The sequence below is a fragment of the Cetorhinus maximus genome, chromosome 15 (genome assembly GCF_964194155.1).
Source record: "Cetorhinus maximus chromosome 15, sCetMax3.hap1.1, whole genome shotgun sequence".
NCBI lineage: Eukaryota > Metazoa > Chordata > Chondrichthyes > Lamniformes > Cetorhinidae > Cetorhinus > Cetorhinus maximus.
This window is the reverse complement of record NC_135893.1, coordinates 49,451,220-49,477,653: the sequence shown is the minus strand read 5'-3', so window position 1 is coordinate 49,477,653 and position 26,434 is coordinate 49,451,220. Positions and strand designations below refer to the sequence as shown.

The window sequence follows — 26,434 nt, the reverse complement described above, 5'->3', positions numbered from 1 at the left end:
GGATGGAAACTAGTGTTTGAGCCACTGTCACCACCACATGTTCCTAATCAGCCATGTTGTGTGATTCACTCAGTACTGCGCCCTCTAATATCCAGGATTGGATGGGCCTGTGCTGGTTATTGTGGCAGGTGGAATTAATTTTAAAAATATTCTGCAAAATGTTTATTTCTTCCATTTGGGTGGGAGCACAGGCTGCCTCCCCCAATTGCATAACTGACTGTTGCCCTCTCCTATTCCTCATTGTCTATTGCCCTCCCTCAATTCCCTCCATTCACTGTTGCCCCCCCTTCAATTTCCCAAATGCACCTCCTACCCACTGCACCATCGGCACTCAATGCACCATGTTATGGACCGGGGGTTGGGGAGGGGCGAATTAATTTGAACAGCCTTTTCTCTTCTCACTACCCGTCTGTAAACAGAAAGATGTTTTTGATTTTTGATTTCCCCCTTTATAAGTGGTGGCATGTTTTCCCCAACCCTTCAGTTTGGAGTGACCTAACCCTCTATTAATAACCCCACAGCAAACTCGAGATAAGATAACGTAAGAGGGTTGGTTTATTTTACACACACACAAAACGTGGGAAGGGGTTTTGCAACGTCTGCCCCTTTTGCTCTCATTCAATAAAAGAGGGGTGAGGGAAAGGAAGAGGTACAGGGCAAGACCACAATAAAAATAAGAGCTGTTGTTACACCCAAGTCCAGAGTCCAGAATCAAAAGTCCAGTGGTGTATTCCTTCAGAGGTTAGCAGGCTGAAACTGTTGCAGGGTGATCCAACTTTCCAGAAATGAGGACATCACTGATGGGAAAAGGCACATAGAGATGAATTAGTCTTATAGGCACAGATACAGAAGTTCTAATGTTCCAGTAGTTCACAGTGTAGATAAGGGCCAGGCACTTTACCGGGACAGGGCTCTTTCTGTTGCTACCTGTTAGATTGTAAAATGGTAGACTACCTGTGTTCAGTTCCACACGGCAATATTACAGGTTCTAGCAGCTTGGGGGAGGTCACATGACCCCCCCCCCCCCCCCCCCCCCCCCACCCACTTCATCTCCTGGGTTCTGGACAAAGGATGTATTTTCCAAGGCCTGGAATCTTGAGGTGTTTATTAGAGGAGTCAGGGTCCCTTTTGTCCTTGCGGGCATACTGACTCTGTTGACCACAGCTCTGCCTTAGAAATGTAAAGGGTTTGAGTGCCTTTCTTTGGAATTTGTTTCTCTGCAGTCACAGGAGCATTAGCACCTCTTTAAAGGTAACAAGGTCCCTGCTGGTTTCTGAAGGTTAGAAATTCCTCTGGTATGGGTCATAGCTAGTCAGGTTTGTCAGGGTAAAGCCTTTGTCCATTTTTAAAACATTAAAATAATAATTTCATGAAGTAGCCAGGCTGACGTAGATATCTATTTTCCTTCCTGTCTTTTGGACGGGATAAAGATTATTAAAAGATATGTTAGGTTAGATAGGGAGACATTGTTTTCTCTGTTGAGGGAGTCCAGAGCAACAGACATAAAGTTAAAATTAGATTTAGACTGTTCAGAGGTTATGTCAAGAAGCACATAAAGGGTTGTGGAAATGAGGAACTATCGCCCCCACCCCCTCAAAAGTGGTTGAGCCTAATCAAAAAAGTTTAAAAATTAGAGTGACAGACTTATGTTAGGCCAAGGGTTTGCCCAACAACAATTTCATCAATACGGATCAAACCGTAAAATCAGATTGCAAGTCTCACCCTCCCAATGTGGATTGCCGTGAGATCAGACATCAAAATATGTTTTAAAATCGATAAATTTGAGGCAGGAGGATGAACAATCAGTTCAAGTGAAAGGAAATGCACCTGCAATGACAGTTATTTTCTGGGTGATTATAGTAATTATGTTGTTATTTAATGTGTAATGAATCTTTAAGAATGATATTTGCTAAGGAAGATCACATGATCTGTAGTAACCAATAGGAGAGTAGCTACCTCAGCAGTCAGTGTAGAGATATAGTTGGAGTTGAAAGCACATGTGTCGTTGCTGCTGAGTATATTGTAAATAAACTTAAATTTTCCACCCAAGAAGTGTCTGCAGATCAACTCTATCATTAATAGTAGCAACTCCGCCACCTTTACAACAAACTGGCAACGAAGATAAAACAGGATTGAACAGAAGAAATCAAGTTAGAAAGAAATTGGCACTGTACCTCGCCCAATGATTGTAAGTAGCAAGCTCCTTTAGAACTAAAGAAGTTACCCCCTCTCAAAATACCACAATTTGGGAGAATTGATCCTTTTGAACCAGCCACAGACGATTGGTCTCATTACATAGAACATCTTACGTTCTTTTTTCAAGCGAACGAGATTACAGGGAAAGAAAAGAGATGAGCGATCCTCTTGAGTACTTGTGGGAGCAAAGCCTATGATTTGATTCGAAGTTTGACGGCACTCAGTGCCCCAGGTTTGAAGAATTTTGACAAATTGGTGAACCCCGTGAAGGGTCACTTTCAACCCAGGCCCTCACTCATGATGCAGAGGTTCAAGTTTAATTCGAGAAATAGAGACCCAGATGAGACAATTGCATGCTACGTTACAAATTTGAAGCAGCTAATGGAACATTGTGAGTTTGGTACATCTCTAAACGAAATGCTCAGAGATTGTTTAGTGTGTGGTGTGAATGAGGAAGCTATTCAGAAAATATTATTGTCCAAAGTGAATTTGGATTTCAAAAAGGTGCTAGGGATAGCACTGGCCATGGAAAGCGCAGTAAGAGATTCATAAGCAATATAAGGTGCGCAAAATGGCACCATCCTCCACATCTGGCGGGTAACCACAGCCCAAAAGGGCATAAAAATGCGAGACTCTGCCAAGAAGTGGGAAACAGCCCCCGCTAGCTGAAGAATAAAGAAAAACAACTTAGCAGTGAAATCGAAGAATAATTTTAATAGTAATAATAAAGTCTTTTAGCGATTGGCAGTTTAAAAAAATCGCATGCCACTATTGTCACTGAAATGGACATACAATGAGGCAATGCAAGGAAAGATTCAAGCAGGCTTGTAAACAAAAGAAGAAGCCCAATGAAATCTACAATGTAAAAGAGCCTGAAACAACAAATTCAGACATTTACTCATTGTTTAATCTGAAAGTTGGAAAGACAGAACCAATATTTGTCACAGTGAAAGTAAATGGTAGACCTGTTAGAATGGAGGTGGACATGGGAGCTCCCACTATAGTAATTGGGGAACATACCTTCAGGTATTTGAATAATGGTGAACATCAATTAAGTTCAGAAGAAACAGCCGCCAAGCTCAAAACATATACGGGTGAAGATATTCAAGTAAAAGGCATAAGCAGAATAACTGTTCATTATGGAAGCCAATCGGCAAAGCTACCCTTGATGGTAGTAGCAGGTGAAGGGCCAAGCCTCTGAGATCAAATTGATTCAAGGAGATTAAGTTAGTAGAATGGTCTGAAATTTTCTAGTTGAGAGCAAGTGGGTTACCAGAGCTACTTAGAAAGTATGCCGCCATCTTTAAGGACGAACTGGGCAAAATCCAGGGCCTGCAGGCAAAAATTCATGTGCAACCCCTCGCTTCATGAAGGTTAGACTGGTGCCATATGCACTGCGAGAAAAAGTCGACATTAAACTGAACAAACTAGAGAAACTGGGCATTATACAACCTGTTCAGTTCTCAGAATGAGCAGCACCCATAGTCCCCGTCCTTGAACCCAGCCAAAGCATCTGAATGTTTGGAAACTACAAACTGACGGTTAATAAGTAGCTAAGCTAGATAGGCACCCCATTCCAAAAGTCAAAGACCTGTATGCCAAGCTGACAGGAGGGACAACGTACACAAAGCTTGACATGAGTCATGCTTATCAACAATTAGAATTGGATAATGCCTCCCGGGGCTTTGTCCAATTAATACCCACAAAGGGTTGTACTAATATACACGATTGCCTTTTGGTGTCTCCTCAGCTTGCGCCATCTTTCAGAGAACAATGGAAAGTTTACTGCAGGGACTGCCCCAGGTTGTAGTCTATTTAGAAGATGTACTAATTATAGGTTTCACTTAAAAAGGGCATTTAACAAACTTAGAAGTCTTAAAACATTTCTTGCAAGCTGGAATGCATTTAAAAAAAGAAAAGTGCACATTCCAAGTGAGGGAGGTAATCCATTGGGTCACTGGGTAGATTCACAGGGCCTCCACCCCATTGAGGGGAAAGTGAGAGTCATAAGGGAGGCACCTGCGCCATAGAACGCCTCAGAGCTCAAATCATTCCTGGGAATGATCAGCTATTATGGGCGGTTCTTACCCAATTTGTCTACAGTGTTGACCCCCCTGCATTCTCTACTCAAAAAGAACCAACGTTGGTCTTGGGAGGCGCCCCAGAAAGAAGCTTTCATAAAGGTGAAACAATTGTTGCACTCATCCAATCTATTAGTGCATTATGACCAGACATGTGATGCATCTCCCTACGGAGTGGGAGCAGTCCTCTCTCATCGGATGGACGATGGCACGGAACAGCCAATAGGTTACGTATCAAGAACACTTACCACAGCGGAAAAGGGATACTCACAGATAGAAAAAGAAGGCCTGTCCATCATTTTTGGTGTTAAGAAATTTCACCAGTACGTACACGGCCGCCATTTTACAATCATTTCAGACCACAAACCACTGTTAGGGTAGTTTAGTGAGGAAAAGGCTATACCGCCCACAGCCTCAGCAAGAATACAACGATGGGTCTTAATTCTGGCAGCATACACTTTCGTACATAGGCCTGGCAATCAAACTGCAAATGCCAATGCACTTAGTTGTTTGCTTTTACAAGAAAATTATGAGCACGCCCCAGTTCCGCAAGAACTTGTTTTACTGTTAAATTTCTTAGTTTCCTCACTGGTACGTGCTTGATAGACCAGAGGCTAAGCAAGTTGGGACCCAGTCCTATCTCAAGTACGAGAACAAGTGCTACAGGGTTGGTCACAGGAGCCCGTATCTGACGAAATGAAACCTTCCTTCAACAGAAGACATGAAAAAACCAGCCAGGATGGCATCTTATTGTGAGAGCACGAGTGATAGTTCCTCCAAAGGGAAGGGATCCACTTTTAATTGAACTACACTGTGGCCACCCAGGAATTTCCTGAATGAAGACCCTAGCACGCAGCTATTTATGGTGGCCAGGGATGGATGGCGAAATACAGAGTTTAGTAAAGCACTGTGTGCAATGCCAGCAACTGCAAAAGTTGCCAGTGACAGCTCTGTTACACCTATGGGAATGGCCAGGTAGACCCTGGGTGCAGTTACACATTGACTACGTTAGACCTTTCCTGGGAACAATGTTTCTGTTCATTGTTGATGCCCATTCAAAATGGTTGGATGTACATGAGGTGAAGTCACCATTGTCGGCTGCTCCAATTGAGAAACTACGTCAAAGTTTTGCCATTCACGGACTACCAGAAGTAGTAATTTCCAATAATGGCACAGCAGTTATGAGTGCTGAGTTTAAATGGTTTATCAACCTCAACGGTATCACTCATGTTAAAACTGCACCGTACCCACCCTTCCTCAAATGGACTGGCTGAAAGGGTGGTTCAAACCTTCAAGGCAGACATGAAAAAGCTAATTGGCGATTCCTTGGCAACCAAGCTAGCACGCTTTCTTATTCATTACAGGACTACCCCTCACACAACAACAGATGCCACACCTGCGGAGTTATTGTTGAAACGCCATCATTGAGGTTAATAAAGCTGAATTTAGAGGGGAAGGTGGAAAGGATTCAGGGAAGCCAGAAAACTAGACATGACTGGCATAGTCGTGAGAGGAAATTTACCGTGGGAGAGTTGGCATACGTGAAGAACTTTGGGGAAGGACCAAAGTGGTTACTGGGTGAAATAAGTGCGGTGACTGGACCTCTATCTTACCACGTGGAGGTGGAAGGAAACATGTGGACCATTTAAGGAAGAGAGAGACAAATCACCAAAATTTGGTTCCACCAGTGATCATGACTGGGTCTGCATTCCCTATTGAGGATACTCAACCCAGGACTGACATGTCTGATGTTCCTGTAACAGCTGAGGATACAGAACTACAAGAGCCCACTGAAGCACCTGATGTCCAGGCAACTCCAGAAAAGGAAGTTCCTGACAAAGAATCTGAAGTTTTGGAGCTGCGATGTTCCACATATATCAGGAAACCACCTGAAAGACTGAACTTGTAAATTCCTTACCCAATACTATGTTGTCTTGAAACATTGTACTTGTAAATATAATATGTATAGCTGAGTTAAAGGGGGAGGAGCATAGTAATTATTTAGTGTGTATGCACCTTTAAGAATAATACTGGGGGTGGTTATGGGGTAGTGGTATTGTCATTGGGCTGGTAATCTAGAGACCCAGGGTAATGGTCTGGGGACCAGGGACCAGGGATGGGCAATAAATGCTGGCCTAGCCAGCGACATCCACATCCCATGAATGAATATATAAAAAAAACTTATTAAGGAAGATCTGTAGTGACCAATAGGAGAGTAGCACACCTACCTCAGCAGTCAGTGTAGAGGTAGAGTTGGAGTTGAAAGCACACGTGTAGTAGCTGCTGAGTATATTGTAAACAAACTTAAAATTTCCACCCAAGAAGTGTCTGCAGATCAACTCTGCAGATCAACTCTATCATTACAGTTTGGTGGTTGTTGTATTAATAGTAGCAACTTGACCATCCTTACAACAGTGCTCTATCTATGGGTGAATGTGGCCAGCTAGAATGCTGAATAGCTTTACTTTGTGACGCTAACATCATCAACTGGTAGGTTCAGTGGAAGCTTGCTGCCATTGAAAGATTTGTTTCAACATGATTATCTTTTATTTAGTGTGTGGTACACGTAACAAACTCAGTAATACTGCTGCACAATAGGGTGGAATAGTTCTATTTATTGTCACAGGTAAATCATCCATCTGTTTGTTGATGGGTAGTCGGTGCCTAGAGCCTCATTCCTGATGGTTAATCAGCCCCACTCTCAACTCCCTCCTTGGAGTCCCTGACTCACCCTCTTGCTGACAGTCTGGAAGTTTGGTGCTTATGCTATAACTATATTCAGCAACTTAACATCATTGGTAGATTTCCCCTGGCATTGTTTGGCATATTCTAGAGGTTGGGAAAAAACATCAATGTTTGCTAGACTCACTCTAAAGTCCCAGGTAGGCAATTACCCCTGCTACTTCTATGTACAGAATCGAGCTGAATGGAACTGGTTCACCTCCTACAGCCTTTCTCTTGGCAAGGGCTTGTTGAAAAGCCTCAGCTCCAACACTGATATAATCCACTAAGAATTTAATTCAGTTCCAACTAAGGCTCCCAACAGCACTGATTGACTCCCCTGTCACTGCACCAAGCCAGCATCTGTGGATCCTGATCAATGATATCTTGCAACCTGGATGATCTGGAGTGCACAACTCTACAGGGCTCCAAACCCTGCAAACAATCCCATCACCATTACCCACCCACCATGGTCACTGGGTTGTAACTACCTGAGCACATGTTTTTTACATTCTAGCTCATTCTGTCATGCCCTAAATGAAACCCAAGGGTTTTTGTTCAACACTTAAATCAAGGTAAGGCCATTGGCATGTTGAGTGAAACCGTGACAACACAGAGCAAGCCTTACCCTCACACAGAGCATTGCAGTGAAATCAGATTTCACAATAGGTCCATAAATCAGTGAAAGAAATGGAAGTGAACAAACAGTTTCTAACTGGCTATCTAGCTAGGAGTGAATGTGGGAAACTAGAGGAACTGAACTTGTTTACTTTGTGAAGTGAGTGTTACCGATGGCAACTCCACCAAGCAGTGGATTAAACAGATGGTTAAGAATATTGAATGGTTTGTCTCAACATGGTTACCTTTACTTAACGTCCCACGGGTGGGTGTGCACCCGACCCGAGCTGGCATAAAGTAGTGCATGATGATGTTGAGTGAGCGTCCCAACATCGTCACACACTTGCATGATATTTCGGTTGGCGGGTGCGCGTGAGAGTTGGCAGCGCACCCGCCGACAATTAAGAGGGCTGTTAAGGACCTGAATCAAATAATTGAAAGCTATTTTTCACTGCCTGTCCAACCTTATGGTTGCGGGCGGGCACATCGGGCAGACGGCCTTTGGATTTTTTATGAAACCTCATCCACGGGCGGGATGAGCTTTACAGCAGCAATTTTAAAAAATAGTAATTTTTACACGCCATTTTTAATATGTCCCTGCTCATGTGACTGAGTCGCATGTTGGGACATGTTTCTCTCATTTTTAAAATCTTTATTTTTGTTTCCAGAATTCCTCAGCTCCCTGAGGCAGCTCTGTGCCTTCAGGGAGCTTTCAGTCCACGCTCCCCCCACGCATGCGCAGACTTTAGCCCTTGCGCTCCTCCCACCCCCACCCCGGCAGCGCTGAGCTCCTCAGTGCGCCTTTCACGCTGGCTGCCCATTAATTGGTCAGCCAGCGTGAAGTCACAGTCAGGGGCCGATTGCGGGCGGGGGACCATTTCCTGGGCCCGCCTGCCATGCCCGCCCAACAAACAGGAAATCCTGCCCCTTGTATTATAACTTGTGAATGTCATAATGAGCAATATGAACATAACAGATCTAATAATATTGATGAATGTTAGGGTAAATTAATTAAAGCTGCTGTTGCTGCTAAATCTTCAATATTATTAGTGATAGGCAGTCTGGGTACTGGAGGTTACCGTGGTTACACATCCCTCTCAATTATTTCCCTGTTGTCCCTCACCAATTGGCTGCTACCAGTCATTGAATTTGGTGCTCACTCCCTATTCTGTAAATGTGTTAAACTACTTAACATCAATGGCAGGAGGCAAAGACCCCCATTGCTGTCCATTGCCCGCACGCTCCCTGTTCCCTGGGATATGATCAAATAGAAACCTGCTATTGCATTCTAGTGCAGTTAGCCCTTGTACTCTAAATGAAGGCCAATGCTTTGCTGAACAGAACTACATCAAGATGTGCTGCCTTTAACTGAGGGATCAACCAAAAAACTAAAAGGAACTCTCACCCTCACAATGTTATCGCAGTGAGATCAGACATCACACTTGCAAACTGGGCAGATTTGAGGCAGGAGGCTGCACAGCCAGTTTCTATTTTAGTTATCGTGGTGCACTGACTCTTTGGCTGATCGTTTTAGGAGTCAATGAAGGTCTGAACAGTTGTGCTTTGTAAAGGGCATGTGAACAATGGAAATATTGCCAGTCAGCTGACACTCCCAAGACGGCTGCTGTACAGGTTTGTTTATATATGTAGTTGAGAGCCTTCCTATTTGGACCACTGATTGGTGTTGGGATAGAATGAATGACTAAATAAGGGCAGAAGCTGAGAGGGGAGAGAGTGAACAAGTGAATAATCAGCTTCTCAAACTATTCACCAACACTCAGAGCTCAGTGTTAAAACCTGAGGAATGAAGAGTGGGAGCTGAAGACATTCTTCACACGATGGTTAGAATGAATGGCTATTGAGACAGAAGCTGTAAAATAGTCTGAAGAAGTTGTCAGCTGTCCAAATCCAGAAGTGATGGCATTTCCTGCCTTTAATATTAAGCTGGCACCAGTAACATTACAAGAAATTAAACATGCCCAACAGTTTTGTACTGAGAATCTGTATCCAGTATTTACAGGTTTTATTATATGAGGGGAGCCACAAAATACTTATTGTTGTACTTCTAGTAATCCAGTACTTCCTGTATCTAATTTTCTCTTCTGCCACAGGTACACAGCTAGTGTCAGGGTGAGTAAGATGGAATGGGGATTTTATCAAACTACCCACAGACTCCTCATGAGAAACAAAAGGACAAAGGCAACTGGATCTAATACAAGAGGGAGCAAATCCTGACCAAAAACCAATCATTAGAGATACAGCAATGGAGGGAGCCGTGCAACTGAGTTTATCCCCTGACCATCCCTCCGAGTCCCATCTATTTCTCAATGCCAGCTCTACATCCTTTAATTTATTTTTAAATTGATGGTCAACAAATACCCTCTCCACAAACTTTTCCAAATGCTTTGTTAAAGAGAATAGTTGAAGCAAAGACAATTGCATCTTTTAAGGGAAAGCTGGATAAATATTTGATATAGTGAAACTTGTTGGTCAGATTGCAGGGCCTCACAGAAGCTGCCTGCAGCCTATGGGTTATGTTCTGGACACCAAAGTTCACTGAGATATTCATCCTTACCATCTTCACCATGCTTTATTCTAACATCTGTTTCTCCTTTTCATTGTAAAATTGCCCACCCATTCCCCACTCTGTCACTGAACCTTCGGTGCCAGCTTTCCTTATCAGCAGCCTAGTCCCTTGTAGATGAGTTGAGGGAGCAGTCTCTGCCACAGAGTGAGAACCACCTTTCAGAAAGCATCACTGCAGCAGCAGTCTGTGTGGGTGCCCTCAGTGTCGGACCAGTGTCGATTGCCCAGTGGATCTTGATTTAAGGCTTAGCTTGGCTGTACACCTTGAAGTTCCATCAGGAACTGCAGCAGATGCCCTTTGATGTTGAGAGCTTCTTCAATGAGAAAGTGGAGGGGCCACTGCAGGGCTACAAGAAGCTTCAGCAGAATCCTGAGATGTTCCCAGACTGGCATCTGAGGGGACACTGTCTCAACTTGTGGCTTAGCTCGCCCCATCTAGAGGCCCGTACAGGGACAGGAGCCATTTCAAGTTGGGCCATAATGACCTTGTAGCATGCCGGCTGATCATTCCAGATTAGGAGCTGGAATGCAAAGAGCTCGCAACAATCATTGAGACCCAGTCCATCTCCACCTAACCAAGCAGCAAATCTGTCTTGATCATCCATGGCAGCTGTAGATGGGTTCAGGCATCAAAAGTCGTGAATATCCTCTGCATTTGTAGATGGTGTTTCCATGTTGTTGATCCAAACAGTGACACTGAATTGCTTGGATCAGGATCTTGTGAGTATCTGATTGATGACCTGGCTGTTTGGGTGGAAGGCCTATCAGATTATTGTATACCCACAGTCTGATAACAGACATGGTGGACACACAACCTGTGTCCCAAATACTCCAACAACATGGAGTCACCCTCACATCTCCAGGAGACATCACAGCTCACACTGGCATCATGGCTAATGCTCTCTTTATCTTATTGGTTTTGATCACTTCAGTTTTTGTTCCCATATAATGCCTTCACCACACTAGGTTTATTACCAGCAGCCTGTACTCAGCTTATTGAACAGGAGCTCCCTTTTAGGCTGATCCATTGTAAACTCCGTCCATTTTTCATTTTACACAGTATTTTCCAGCTACCTGTTTGTCTCCTGATCCTTCTAGGTCTGTTCTGACTCTTCCATTTAGCATAGTGGTAATACCACACAACATGATGGAGGATGTTCTCACTGTGAAGAAAGGGCTTTTTCTCCACATGCACTATCTGATGGTTACTGAGACCCATACTCTCATGTATCTGTGACAAGTAAATTGGTGAAGATGATGGCAACATGCTTTTTCTCTCATGTTGGTTATCTCAACACCTGCCGCCTGACCAGTCTGGCAGGTCGGTTCCCCAGGACTCAGCCAGCTCAGGCAGCAGTGGTACCCTGTGGGCATTGATGTTCCTTCTCCAGAGGAATTATATCCCCTTGCTGAGTGCTTCTTCGAAGTGGTGTTTGACATGGAGGAGTACTGATATGCAACTGAGGATGTTTAAGAAGCAGAGATAGAGATGCTTAGAGGGAATTCCAGGGCTTAGGATTTAGGCAAGTGAATGGCTGTCAATTTGGCCAGATGGCATGAGACTTCATGGGGTCCAAAGACAATGTCGAAGTTTTCCAGAGCTGGTCCCTCCTGGCTGCGTATCACTGTTCTGCTCCATCTGAACATACCTAGAGATGGTGGTGAAGGATTTCTGGAATACTGAGTGATAGGTGTGATTCAGAAAGTATGACTATGTCAGACAGAGTGCCTTTGTCATGTCCAAATCCGATACCTAGATCAATGTCGAGTGGTCCAGCCGATGTTTTTCCTCTTGTATTTTTTGAAGGGGTTTTGATAGGCCATTCAGAGTGGATCTGGAGTCACACACAGACCTGACTGGATAAGGCTAGCAGGGTTCCTTCACTAAAATACATCAGTGAACCAATTGGCTCTTTACAACAATCTGATAACTTCATGGTCACCATTACTCATACAAGGCTTATTCCCAAGCTTTATTTATTTAACTGAATTCAAATCCAAAAAATGCCTTGGTGGTTATTACGCTCACAAGATTATCAGTCCAAGCCTCTGGATTACAAAATAAATCCAGTCACATAACCACTATGTTATCATACCCAATTAAAGGATCTCAGTAAATTAAAGGATATTACAGCTGACATTATAAAAACACATAATAGAACAGTTTTTGTTCAAGTTATAATGACACTGAAGTGGGAGCTCTGGACAACCCATCAACAGGTTTCCCGTCATTGACAAATGTTCGGGGAGTGCTACTGGTACAGAACTGGATTGGACATTGTTGGAATCCAGGATCTGAGACCTGGTCTTCAGATGGTGTCTGCAAAATAGGTGTGGGAAAGCATCACTTTGTAATGCATGGACTTATTAGGATGAGAGTGATTTGCAGGACTAGCTTTCCATTGCCTAAGGGAGTTGGAGAAGAATTTTCCAGAAACGTTTTCCCCAAAATTAACTTTGGTTTTTAATCTGTTTTCTGGCCTCTCCCAGGAGATAACACAGCCTCGCTTGGGCTGAAGAAATCTTTAGGTATTTTGCTGCACAAGGCATCACAGTTGTGTCAGACAGGCCAGCCCGATCAGAGGATCTTCACATGTCCGTCATTTTTTGTATGTTCCCATGTTTAAGTCATTGAAAGAAAACATGAGAAGTTTAACATCGAAAATAAACATGGGAGAAAAATTAACTAATGGTGTGCGTGGTCTGATTTGTACACAGATCATAGCAAGGGACAGATAGAGGAAGAGCTGAATTATCCAATGGGGAATTGCAGTCTGGGGACTGTCACTGGGCTCAGCTGCTGACTGGGTGAACTCTCTGAGCCACACACCAGGCAGGGCCCAGATACAATACACAGGTTACACATAGAAATGTACAAAAAGATGGACAAGGAAAGACCATCAGTCTTGTCACATCCACCACAGTATCAACTCTCTCGCTACTGTACCATCACCTAATGCTGTCTCCTGGAGCATGGTCATTTCAGGAAAACCTCTAGACAATTCTCCTGAGACACCAGGACAGCCACATTATAATCTAACCTAATCATTAACTCCCTGTAACAAGGACTGTTCTCCCAGGAACCTGTCAGGTTTTCATTTAAGGGACTGTAGTGTCCCCACTCTCAACACATGCTGCCTATGTTTCTTCCAGAACACTGCGTTTCTGTGACAAATCATACTGTCTTGTATCTGTCAGCATGGCTACATCCATCTTGGGGCGTTTCACCTACCTTAAATCAGTATCAACTGCAAGTTCAGAAAAGTTCAACCTTGAGCCAGAAAAACAGTCTCTGTTCTTAAATTGTCAGGCATAGACACAGTGTTCCTTCATTGAGAAAAAAGCAAGTTATACAATTGTCAGATGGCTTGCGATGGGCAATTTTGTCCTTTAGGCAGAAAGCAGAAAAACTCATTTTTTTAACCCTTGCCCAACTAGACAATAATCACAAGGCTGTCCATTTTACATTTCTTCAGTCATGTAGTCTTCCTTTGTTTAACCACCCTTTGTTGGTCTCTGCATGTAGGGTTCTCAAGTGCTTTTCACAAGCAACTTCATCTGCAGGCATTAGAAAAATTAGATTAAAAGAAAACATGAGTTAAAAATGGGATTACAAAAAACCTGAAAGAAAATGGGTTTACCTGAAGTTTTATGACTATGTGGCCAGAAGAGCCACATTTAAGATCACTTTTTCAGCAGTGGGAAAGTACACTCTAACATCTATATCATCCACTTTCTCTTCAAAATCCCAGTGACTAACCTCACTTTATCCTTAAACGTCAGAGTAAACTTTCAAATCATTCTATTTTGACTCCCTATCTTTTGCTTCTCATACTTCTTTATCCTCAAGTTTATTGGCAGCCACCAGAACATCACAACCATGAGGACTTCTGCTCCTGGTTCTGTTATGTGACTGTTCCGAGTCTTCATTTCATTGTCTGATCTTTTTAGGCAAAGATCTCCACTTCCACATTCATACCTGTAAGGATATACACTATCTTCAGTTCACACTCTCTCTTCATTTTCTGACACAAGATCCACTTCCAGACTCATAGGGCTGAATTGTCCCAGATTTGCACTAAGTGCAGTAGCGGGCGGGTAACACAATGTTTTACCCACTGGCCGCAATGGTGGGTTTTCACGTCGTATCGTCCCAAACCTAGCACATTATTTATGCATTCCCGGGAAACACGCTGCTTCCATGACAGGCAGGCGAATCGGAGCCCACCTGCCATCACCTCGCTGCTTCATCATGCCGGGCGCCATATTTAAAGTCTAGCCTCATGCACACATCTCAGTGCCTCCAGCCCATGACTGCTGCAGGGAAGATGTCCACGAAAGGGAAAAAGACTGCAGCCCCCAGGTTTAGCGACGCGTCACTGGAACGCCTTTTGGATGCTATGGAGGTCCGTCACGAAGTCCTCTACGCCCGCTCTGGCTGCAGGATGGGCAGCGGTGTGACCAACCAGGCTTGGGAGGTGGTGGTCAACGCCAATGCACTGCAAAGAGGACAGCCACCCAGTGCTGCTACAGGATGAATGGTCTCATCCGTTCCACCAGGTTAACTCATTCTTCTCATCACTCTCAACTCACACACTCACAAACCCATCACACACCCACAGGGATCTCACACCTCAAGGGACAACACCACTAACTCTCACACGCACCCTCACATCTCCATCAGGCTCAGATCATCTGGAGCTCGCGTCCTCATCCTGTCCATGGTTCCACTCACCACACAAACTTTCCACGCAGTGCCCTGTGTCCTGCTCACACTCTCTCCATCTGTTTTCATGCAGGAGAAGATGGCTCACATCAGCAGGAAGAGGTTCCAGACCAGGGTGGAGTGGCTCACATTAGGCCCCTCACTTGCTTTGAGGAGTGTGCCATCGTGTTGACTGGTGAGGATGTGGACCCTGCCTGCAGCGACAGTGAGGTTGGTGGCGAACACCCACCTGATGATAACCACATCATCCCTCTCTCAATGCAACTGTGAGTGCTGTCTCTCCTGCTTTTGACTCTGCTGCCATGCACTAATTATCGCTGGTTCACAGGGAGATCTGCCAAGTGACCAACACCCTCAGCCAGCCTTTCCCTCAGCTCCTTCCACATCCTCATCTGCAACCAAGAGGGCACCTCGTCCAGTGAAGAGACGGAAATAAGCTGCCTGGAAGACCCGTCACTGCAGAGGGAGCAGCCGGCCCACGAGTGATTCTGGAGGGAAAAGTGTGTGTGTGGCAGAGCCTCTCAGAGCCTCATGCCAGCACGCTCCCATACATGCGGATCCTTCATGTTTCACATTCATCTCACTGTCTTGAGCATTTTGAATGCTGCCTGCTGGGGTTCACTTTCAGTTGTCCATCTGAGCTGACCTGCATCTCCACCCACCCAATGATCACATTCCCATGCAGCACCTGATCTTGCCCACTACGATTCTCGTTTCACTTTCAATTTGGACAGCATGGTGCTAATTCGGCTTTATTTTTACTCCCCAGTCCTTTGCACTCCCCTAGTCAACAATTTCCTTACCCCCATCACAGTTGACCCCCGGCATGACCTTTCACCTCCACTCCGTGACCTACCAGTCACAACCCTTGTCCTTCGGAGGTGTCCAGATTAACGTGCACGTTCCCTCCCTTCCGTAAAATCCCACCCCCATCCACATTCACCCCCCCGGCCCCCTCCTTCCCACCCTCAGGGTCCGTGTCTATCTCCGGGTCCCCATCAACCACCCTCGCCGCCTCTTCTTTCGCTACCATCGAACCCTCACCCTCCTACCCTACTATCTCACTCTGCCTTCGGTCATTCTCACCCTTTCTCCATACCTTGCCCGCCCTCAGTTCGCTCTGCAGGAGGCATGGACCCAGCCAACCCCTCCCATGCACGTTTACCTGCACAACCCCCTCTCCGCACCCTCCCGGACACCCTCCCCTTTCCACACTCCTTCCCTTACATCTTCCACCCCCCTTTACACCTACCTCCCCAGTTATGGTCTTTTCCCAAGTTCCCCCATTACCCCCTCCTCCCCCCTTTCTCCCTCTCCCCCCAACACCTTCATCCCCCCCTCCCCACCTCCTCCCATCCTGAGACCTTCATTTCCACCCTCCCAACCTCACCCCATCTTGATACCTTCATTCCCCCCTCCCAATCTCACCCCCCCGACACCTCTTCCTCTCCCAGCCGATCCTAGCCCTTCCCCTCCAACCTTCTCGACCATCACCTGTTGTGAACATCGACGGTGAGTTTCCACCTTCCGTGAGCTGCTTTGCAGCAGAGCCATGTCCATGAGAATCCACCCAGCATGCATGGACGTTCCTCCGGTGTGCCATTGGTATCGGGCTCCAGCATCTTCTGCTCCTCGATTGTCTGTGATGTGAGCAAAGCCCTGGCGGGTAAGTCCCAACCTCCACAGGTCGCAGTTGTCAAGATGTGTTCGACACCGGTGTGCTTTCCCGCCGACATGGATGGACAATCCAGCAGGGGAGGGACAATTCTGGCGGGCAGGCCTAATTATGATAAGCTGATGAATTACAATGAGGTTCCCAATGTCTGATGGCGGGTAACACAGCCCGTCTGAGTGGACGATTGCAAACTGGTTTCACGCTGTCTTGAAACTGATTGCGCCATATTGTACGCTCACGCCACCGAACACGCCCGACACCAGCGGGCATGGAAAATCCTGGCCACTATCTCTTTTTTATTTTCCTCTTTCAGTCCATTCTGTCAGTCCATGGTCCTCATTTTGTGACCATCGTCCTAAACATTTAACCAAGATTTAAACTAAGCAGTTGCTTTTTCTGCACATTCCAAAATTGTCAGCACTCTCCATTTATTATCCCCTCTGAGGCACATGTCATCTGCGTACCCAGTGGAGATAATTGTTCTGTGAACGTAATAGCTCTGTCCTTTGTGTCACAATCACTCCCATTACCACTGGGTTCAGACCTTGATCTACTTTATTCTGTTCCTCAGGATTCTCATTAAAAAAAAATGACCATTTCAAGTAAAAGGTGTCCTGTTTACTTCTATCAACTGGTCAGAGTCTGAGATTTTATAATTAATTCCAATTAGTCATGAGGAATGAACTTTAACAGTTTGATTGTTATGTTTGACGGGCACTGTCTTGCCATGATGATCTATCACCGTATCAAGGTCTTTCCATTCCCTATGACACTCTCTTTTATAGTTTACCATATCTCATGCATTAAACTGTCTCAGATACTCTAATCTAATGGACCAGATTTTCACTCCCGAGGCAGGCTTGCTGCACACGCCTTAGAAGAAACTTCCCCAAGTGGTGGAATCTTTGTTTTGGGGTGACGGAGGGCAGGTGTGGGATAGAGTCGGGCCCACTTTCCCTAGGCACAGGTTTTTTTTTTTATTATTCATTCACAGGATGTGGGCTTCGCTGGCTGGGTCAGCATTTATTGCCCATCCCTAATTGCCCTTGAGAAGGAGGTGGTGAGCTGCCTTCTTGAAGCGCTGCAGTCCATGTGGTTTAGGTACACTCACAGTGCTGTTGGGGAGGGAGTTCCAGGATTTTGACCCAGCAACAGTGAAGGAACAGTGATGTATTTCCAAGTCAGGATGGTGAGGGAAAATTTCAGCTGGTGGTGTTCCCATCTATCTGCTGTCCTTGCCCTTCTAGTTGGTAGTGGTCATGGGTTTGGAACGTGCTGTCAAAGGAGCCTTGGTGAGTTCCTGCAGTGCATTTTGTAGATGGTACACACTGCTGTGAATGTTTGTGGATGTGGTGCGAATCAAGAGGGCTGCTTTGTCCTGGACGGTGTCAAGCTTCTTAAGTGTTGCTGGAGCTGCACTCATTCAGGCAAGTGGGGAGTATTCTATCACACTCCTGACTTGTGCCTTGTAGGTGGTGGACAGGCTCTGGGGAGTCAGGAGGTGAGTTACTCGTTGCAGGATTCCTAGCCTCTGACCTGCTCTTGTAGCCACAGTATTTATATGGCTAATCTAGTTCAGTTTCTGGTCAATGGTAACCCCCCCAGGATGTTGATAGTGGGGGATTCAGTGATGGTAATGCCATTGAACATCAAGGGGCGATGGCTGGATTTTCTCTTGTTGGAGATGGTCATTGCCTGACACTTGTGTGGCACGAATGTTACTTGCCACTTGTCAGTCCAAGACTGGATAGTGTCCGGGTCTTGCTGCATTTGGATATGGACTGCTTCAGTATCTGAGGAGTCACGAATGGTCGGCTTCCTGCCCACTCCCAATCACCCCCACCGAGCCCGCCCGACAAAGGCAAAATCCTGGCCTAAGTGTGGCTTGCTTACTCCATCCATCCATCTTCAGTACCCGCTTTATCCTCAGAGGGTCTCAGTGAGCCAGAGCCCAACCCAGCACCATATTCCTATTTATTTTTAGCATTATAAAATGTACCCAGCCTATCAAAAGTCAGCCTTTTTTCCATGTCACATTGACCACATGGTACAATGTTTGCCAATAAGTATATCTAAGTATGTGCGTTGTATAGTAACAGCTATATTACCACGGCAACCACCATAGAACTGGCAGAGTATTCAACCTTTTGCGTCATGTATTTCTTTGGCCCAAGTGAATTACTGGAGTAGTAAGCAATGATAATTTAATATTCAATCTGGCTCTCACACTGCAGGCTTTTTGCTAAAGTGGCCCTTGCTTGAAAAATAGAGGGTTATAATGTGTGATTTAGATGAGGAGGCTCAAGTGGCGTGTAATACCAGCATGGACAGGTTGGGCCGAATGGTCTGTTCTGTGCTGTATATCCTGTGTGATCCTATCCTATGTAACTCCTATCTTTACATTTATAATAGTAACTGACAATGTAAACTTGGGACACTCCGTATTTATACCGTTTTTCTCTCAGATTTGTATCTTGTTTGCCTTTGGCTTGTGTGCTGCTCTATTGTTTTTCTATGCTTCCTGCTACTTAGGCCCAGAAGATAGGTTTCCCCTGAATGCTGAGGAAAATCAGCCCCTTCAAATTTGTTATGGTCCAGTATCCTTCAGTTTCAGTGAAGTAGCTAATATTCCTACCGTGTAGCAGCCATGCACTCTATGCAGCACTAGGCAAATTGCCAGTGTTTAAAGTGCAGTGTAATAAACTGCAATAAACCTCAGAGAGTGTGCTCCAGGATGGTATATTAGTGATGCCTGAGCGATCTAATAGATTTTAATGAAAGGCCCAGGACAAGGATACCGTAAATGCAAGGCCATTAACTTTACCGCTAAAGAAACAATTTTAAAATAATGATTAATACTGTCCTGTCAGTTTCCTGTCTGGCAGGTTTGGTTAAAATTATCTCAATGATCTACAAATAAGGGCATAATGATGTTGTCCACAATTGTCTTGTCTTCCTACCTTGTTCCTATTAGCACTAATCTTGACTGTATAGAACATACATCAGAGACCAGCCAAGCTTCACATGTGAAGAAATCTCCTAAAGCTGCATTGCACTTTTCTTAACATTCAGTTGGAATTGGAATTCATTTCACTGTTTATCTCTTACTGCCTTTCCCTGACCAGGGTGAAGAATAAAAAAGAAGCCTTACTAAGTGTATCAGCAGACTACCTGCACCTGAAATTATGTCTCTTACATGATTCTAGGTGGCAGCCTTCCAATTCGTAAGACGATGGTTTGCGCTGTGATGGTCAACTCTGTGTTAAGCACTGTCTGTTGTGGCTCAGGAGGCCCACTCTCGCATGGCAGTCTCCCGCATTTGCTGCAGAGGAAGACAGTGGGCTGAGAAGGTGCACGATTTAGTGGCCTCTGTTTTCTCTGGGCCCTTTTCTCAGCTAGCTGAGATTTTAATTTCTGTTCGTCTCTTCCAATGCCCTTCCAAACAGTCAGCCTCCAGAGGTCATGGCCATCGGCGACTGTCTCCCAGTTGTCAGTGCCAATGTCTGCCATCTTCATATCTCGCTTGCAGGTGACCTTGTGGAAGAGGTATGAATGCCCAGGAGGTCGTGACTCAGTGGCTAGTTCACTGTATGGAAGATCTTTGGATATATGGCCATCATCCATCCACTGAATGTGGCCGAGCCAGTGCAGTTGGCTTAGAAATGAGTGCCCACTCCAGGACCCCTGAGTTGGTGTCCTTGTCCTGCCAAGAGGTGCCGGGCATATGCCTGGGATAGCAAAGGTGGAAACTGTTCAGTGTTTTTTCCTCCCAGGCATATGTTGTCCAGGTCTCAGCACTGTGGAGGAGTATGCTGAGGGCACAGGCTTGGTAGACTCATAGTTTGATGTTCTTAGTCAGGTTAATGTTGTTCCACACTCTCTTACTCAGCTTGGTCATAACATCTATAATTGTCCCTACTAGCTAAGTTACCTGTGTGAAGATGGATATTTTTTTTTAATTTTGGGGGGAAATATGGTGGTATTCTATCAAGAAGGCTGTGTGTGTGTATGTGTCCATGATTAATTAAACTGGGGTTAGGCTAGTAAAGACAGCGTGTCTGTGGGAACTGAGAGATGAAAGGTAAAGTTGCTAAATGCATGCATTTGTAATGAGAGGCCATGGTGAAGTTGAATGGACGAATAAATAGGTTGAGTTTTAAAATTTGCACTGGGTGATAGATAGAAACTTGACTTTTCAACTATTAAATAAAAGGTCAAAGGGCTGTTAATAGTGGTGGTCCTGGCTAAAGGAGGTGCTAATGGTGACATTAAGAGTGGAAAGCAGCCTGTTCCACTATTAACAGCCCTTTGACCTTTTGCTTATGACATGTTTCGCAATCTCTCCTTTGCCTCCAACTATTGCTGGCCTTCTAACCAGCTTCACATGTTCCCCCCCCCCCTTAAACAGTATATATTTCACCACATTTCTACTTCCCTTTAGCTCTGAAGAAGGGTCATTTGGACTCAAAACATTACCTCTGTCTTTCTCTCCACAGATGCTGTCAACTCTGTCTTTCTCTCCACAGATGCTGTCAGACCTGCTGAGTTTTTCCAGCATTTTTTGTTTTTGTTTCAGATTTCCAGCATCCACAGTATTTTGCCTTTATTTAAGGAAAGATGTTGAGCTGAGTTGTGTGGCTGTGTAGGGGAGAAGTCCTGAAACCTGATCTGTGCTGAGAGAAAGTGTGAAAGTTGTGAATTTGAAGCAGGTATTGAGTTTTCAAGCCAGAGACATCTTTGTTTTCAGAAGGAAGTCTGTTTCTGAACCTCTCTTTTGGATTTCCACAGTACAGTGGAAGAGAGTGAGAAGTTGTGTGGTATACCTTTACTTAAAATGACAGCGGTTTATTGCCTTGGGTAATGTTACTGGATTTTTATGATTAGAAATCTATAAAGGAGCTGTTACCAAGTAGTTTACTTGTGTGTTCTGACCAAGTGGCTTTTTTTGGGGATGTTTTGTAAAACTGTTTTAATTGTGTAACTTTAATCTTGTGTGCTTAAGTTTTTTTCTTCTTGTTAATAAATCTTTTAATTTTGAAACCTAAAAGTGTTACTGGGATTCTATGCTTCTGGGATCAGTAGTTCCCTCCCACAGAAAAGTTATTATCAGTAAGACAGGTTTCCATCTGGGATTTGGCTTGCTCAATGAATAACATTGGCTAATAACATTAAGTTTATTTACAATATATTCAGCAGCAAGGACCCGTGTGCTTTCTGCTCCAACTTTAACTCTACACTCACTGCTGAGGTAGCCCGCGCTACTTTCCTATTGGTTACTACAGATCATGTGATCTTGCCTAACAAGTATTATTCTTAAAGGTACATTACATGCGAAATAAACCATAATTACTACATTCCTCCCCTTTAACTTGGTTACACATATTATGTTTACAAATACATATTTTTCAAGGCAACATAATATTTACACTGGGTAAGGAATTTACAAGTTCAGTCTTTCAGGTGGTTTCCTGGTACATGTGGAATATCGCAGCTCCACAACTTCAGATTCTTTGTCAGGAGCCTCCTTTTCCAGAGTTGCCTGAACATCAGGTGCTTCAGTGGGCACTTGCAGTTCTGTAACCTCAACTCTTACAGGAACATCAGACATGTCAGCCCTGGGTTGAATATCCTTAACAGGAAACGTAGACCCGGTCATGATCACTGGTGGAACCAAATTTTGGTGATATGTCTCTCTCTTCCTTAAATGGTCCACGTGTTTACGGATGATCCGGCCTTCCACCTCCACGTGATAAGATAGAGGTCCAGTCACTGCATTTATTTCACCCGGTAACCACTTTGGTCCTTCCCCGAAGTTTCTCACATATACTTGGCTCTCCCACGGTAAATTTCCTCTCGCAACTTTGCCAGTCATGCCTAGTTTTCTGGCTGCCCTGACTCCTTTCCACCTTCCCCTCTAAGTTCAGCATTATTAAGCTCAATCTCCTTCTGAGATGGTGTTTCACCAATAACTCCGCAGGTGTGGCACCTGTGTTGTGTGAGGGGTAGTCCTGAAATTAAAAAGAAAGCGTGCTAGCTTGGTTGCCAAGGAATCACCACTTAGTTTTCTCATGCCCATCTTGAACATTTGAACCACCCTTTCAGCCAGTCCATTTGAGGAAGGGTGGGTACGGTGCAGTTTTCACATGACTGATACCGTTGAGGCTGATAAACCGTTTAAACTCAGCACTCGTAAATGCCGTGCTGTTAGCAGAAATGACTACTTCTGGTAGTCCGTGAATGGCAAATCTCTGATGTAGTTTCTCAATTGTAGCGCCCGTTGTTGGTGACTTCACCTCATGTACGTCATACCATTTTGGATGGGCATCGACAATGAGCAGAAACATTGTTCCCAGGAAAGGTCCAACATAGTCAATGTGTAACCGCACCCAGGGTCTACCTGGCCACTCCCTTGGTGTAACGGAGCTGTCACTGGCAACTTTTGCTGTTGCTGATATTGCACACAGTGTTTTACTAAACTCTCTATTTCACCATCCATCCCAGGCCACCATAGATAGCTGTGTGCTATGGTTTTCATTCAGGAAATTCCTGGATAGTCACTGTGTAGTTCAATTAAAAGTGGCTCCCTTCCCTTTGGAGGAACTGTCACTCATGCTTCCCACAATAAGATACCACCCTGGCTGGTTACTTCATGTCTTCTGTTGAGGTACAGATTCATTTTGTTAGATGTGGTCTCCTGTGACCAACCATGAAGCACTTGTTCTTGTACCTGAGATAGGCCTTGTCCAGTCGCTGTTATGTTGAGCACATACTGGCGAGGAATCTAAGAAATTTAACAGTAAAACAAGTTCCTGTGGAACTGGGACATGCTCATCATTTTCTTGTAAAGGCAAACGGCTAAGGGCATTGGCGTTTGCGATTTGATTGTCAGAATTAAAGTCCATCGTTGTATTCTTGCTGAGGCTATGGGTGTTAAAGCCTTATCCTCACTAAACAGTCCTAGCAATGGTTTGTGATCTGAAACGATTGTAAAATGGCAGCCGTGTACGTACTGGTGAAATTTCTTGACACCAAAGATGATGGACAGGCCTTCTTTTTCTATCTGTGAGTATCCCTTTTCCACTGTGGTAAGTGTTCTTGATACGTAACCTATTGGCTGTTCTGTGCCATTGTCCATCTGATGAGAGAGGACTGCTCCCACTCCGTAGGGAGATGTGTCACATGTCAGCACCAATTCTTTTGTCTGGTCATAATGCACCGATAGATTGGATGAGTGCAACATTTGTTTTACCTTTATGAAAGCTGCTTTCTGGGGCGCCTTCCAAGACCAATGTTGGTTCCTTTTGAGTGCAGAATGCAGGGGGGCCAGCGCTGTAGACAAATTGGGTAAGAACTGCCCATAATAGCTGATAATTCCTAGGAATGGTTTGAGCTCTGAGTCGTTCTTTGGCGCAGGTGCCTCTCTTATGGCTCTCACTTTTTCAACTGGCTGGAGGCCCTATTAGCATTTCTGTATCTTCTTTCTACGTGCCTTCTTCTTTCTAGCACAGGCTTTAATCTCGGCATTCTTTTTGATTTCATTATTGGCCAGACTTCTCTCAGATGCCAGCTCAACTTGTTCTGAGCTCAGTGGCTGAGCCTCCCAAAATTCCATTATCTGTCTGTCTCTTGGGAAATTCTGTGACTTTTGCTTCCAAAGCCCCTTTAGCTTCATTCAGATAGACAGTTAGCTTCACTGAGCTGACACTGCCTTGGAGTTTATCCGCACTACTGTCTCCTGGCTGTATCCAGCTATACACGACTCCCAGAACTTCTTGTGAGCCCTCTCCAATTACCGGGGCTTCCCTGACCCCTCTTCGGTTACTTCTTCTGCTATTCTCCATTCTACTATTTAAGACGATCTTCATTTCTTCGCGTTGCTGAATGGTGGCACATTCCTTTTGCATTTGATCTTGAAGGACAATCAACTGTTCTTTCAACTGTTTATTTTCTTGTTGCCCTCTCTCTGGGGTCTCTTATTTACTTCCGCAGAGTTGCCCTCTCTTCTAATTTTCTGTCCATAGCCATTTTTCTGACCACTTTAAACGTATTGCTGCTTTAAGAGCAGTCACTGCTCTTTTTTAACCTGCAACCATGGGCCTTGTTCTCTTTTAACTTTGTGAAACTTTGTTCCTGTTTGAAAGAAAAACTCATCAGCAATTTCTTCTCCCTTTTCTGGGCAATTCTGCAGGTTTTTTTAAAGCTTAAAACTGAAGCACTGCTTTCTGCTCCGACTGCGCCCTCTCTTCACTTGCGAGCTGCGTGCCAGTCTCTCCAACCCACTGAGCCGGCGGGGCTGCTGCTTATCCGACAATTAGTAATTACAAAATTACAATTACAAAAAGTACAGATTCTCTTTTTTTTTGTTTTGCTCACCCATCTTGCGGATTCTCACTCAGGGGTCTTGCAATTTTGGTATTATTTTTTAAATGTCAGGAGTGCTCCACGAGATTTCTCAGCCATTTGGATCGGGGCCTGTTTTCTCTTTAACTTAAAGTGACAGCATATCTGGTCAGTATATCTTCCTTTTTTTAACTTAATTTCTTCTGTTCAATCCTATCCCATCCTCGTCGCCAGATCGTTGTCAGGTAACCAAGTTGTACTATTAGCGATAGAGTTGATCTGCAGACACTCCTTGCGTGGAAACATTAAGTTTATTTACAGTATACTCAGCAGCAACTACCCATGTGCTCTCAACTCCAACTCTAACTCTACACTGACTGCTGAGGTAGTCTGCGCTAGTCTCCTATTGGTTACTACAGATCATGTGATCTTGCCTAATGTTGGACCCTTGGTCACTAGTTTAGTTGGACTAATGGATTCAGGTTGCATGCTTGTTTTGGGATGACCGACTTGGTATCATAGGCAGAGTAGATCAGCAGACAGCTCTTATGTAGAACATGTTCTATTTATTTACAAAGGAACTCAGCAGCTACACTTGTGTGCTTACAACTCAAACTCTGTCTCTCCATTACAGACTCTAACTCTGGACTACAGACCACAGACTACTAAGGCAGCCTGTGGCACTCTGCTATTGGATACCGAGATCATGTGATCTTCTATTATAACATTCTTCTTAAGGTTATATTACACATCAGGTTGCCACATCCCTCCCCCCTACTCAGAAATACTTTTTACAGTCAAAATTACAATTATTCTCAAAATATCAAATTATTTACACAGTTAAGTAATTTACAAATTCAGTCTTTCTGGGGGTTTCCTTATGCGTGTAGAATGTCTCAGCTGTACAGCTTCAAATGCTTTGTCAGGAACCTGCTTTTCTGGTGTTGACCGAACATCGGGTTCTTTGGTGGGCACCTGCAAATCTGTTTCCCCAACTCTTGCAGGTACAGCCGACCCTTCAGACACATCTGTACTCAGTTGAGTCCTTTCAACAGGAGATGTTGAGGCAGTCGTGAGCATTGGAGGAATCATTTCCTGGTACTTTGTTTCTCTCCTCCTTATATGATCTATATGTCTCTGTATGACTCGGTCTTCCACTTTCAAGTGGCAAGAAAGAGGTCCAGTGAATGCACTTATTTCATCTGATAACCACTGACCTAAGGCCCTACTTCACCAAAATTTTTCACATATACCGTCTCTCCTACGGTGAATTTCCTATCGCGACTATGCCAGTCATGTACAATTTTCTGACTTCCCTGACTCCTTTCCATCTTCCTCCTTAAATTTGGCGTTACTAAGCTCAATCTCATTCTGAGACAGCGATTCATCAACAATTCTGCAGGGGTAACACCCATTGTCATGTGAGAGTTGATTCTATAATGGAAAAGAAAATGTGCTAACTTGGTTGCTATGGAGTCTCCAGTTAATTTC

The 26,434-nt window shown here is 44.5% G+C and overlaps 1 protein-coding gene across 1 annotated transcript in view; it reads right to left on the bottom strand.

Moving 5' to 3' along the window:
• Positions 1 to 532: 532 nt before the first annotated feature.
• Positions 533 to 26,434, bottom strand: part of LOC144690659 (lipopolysaccharide-induced tumor necrosis factor-alpha factor homolog) — a 94,624-nt gene continuing 68,722 nt past the window's right edge. The window contains exon 4 of the mRNA XM_078558375.1: positions 533 to 797. Coding sequence (XP_078414501.1) covers positions 743 to 797 — 55 coding nt within the window. The 3' untranslated portion in view covers positions 533 to 742. The remainder of the gene's footprint in view (positions 798 to 26,434) is intronic.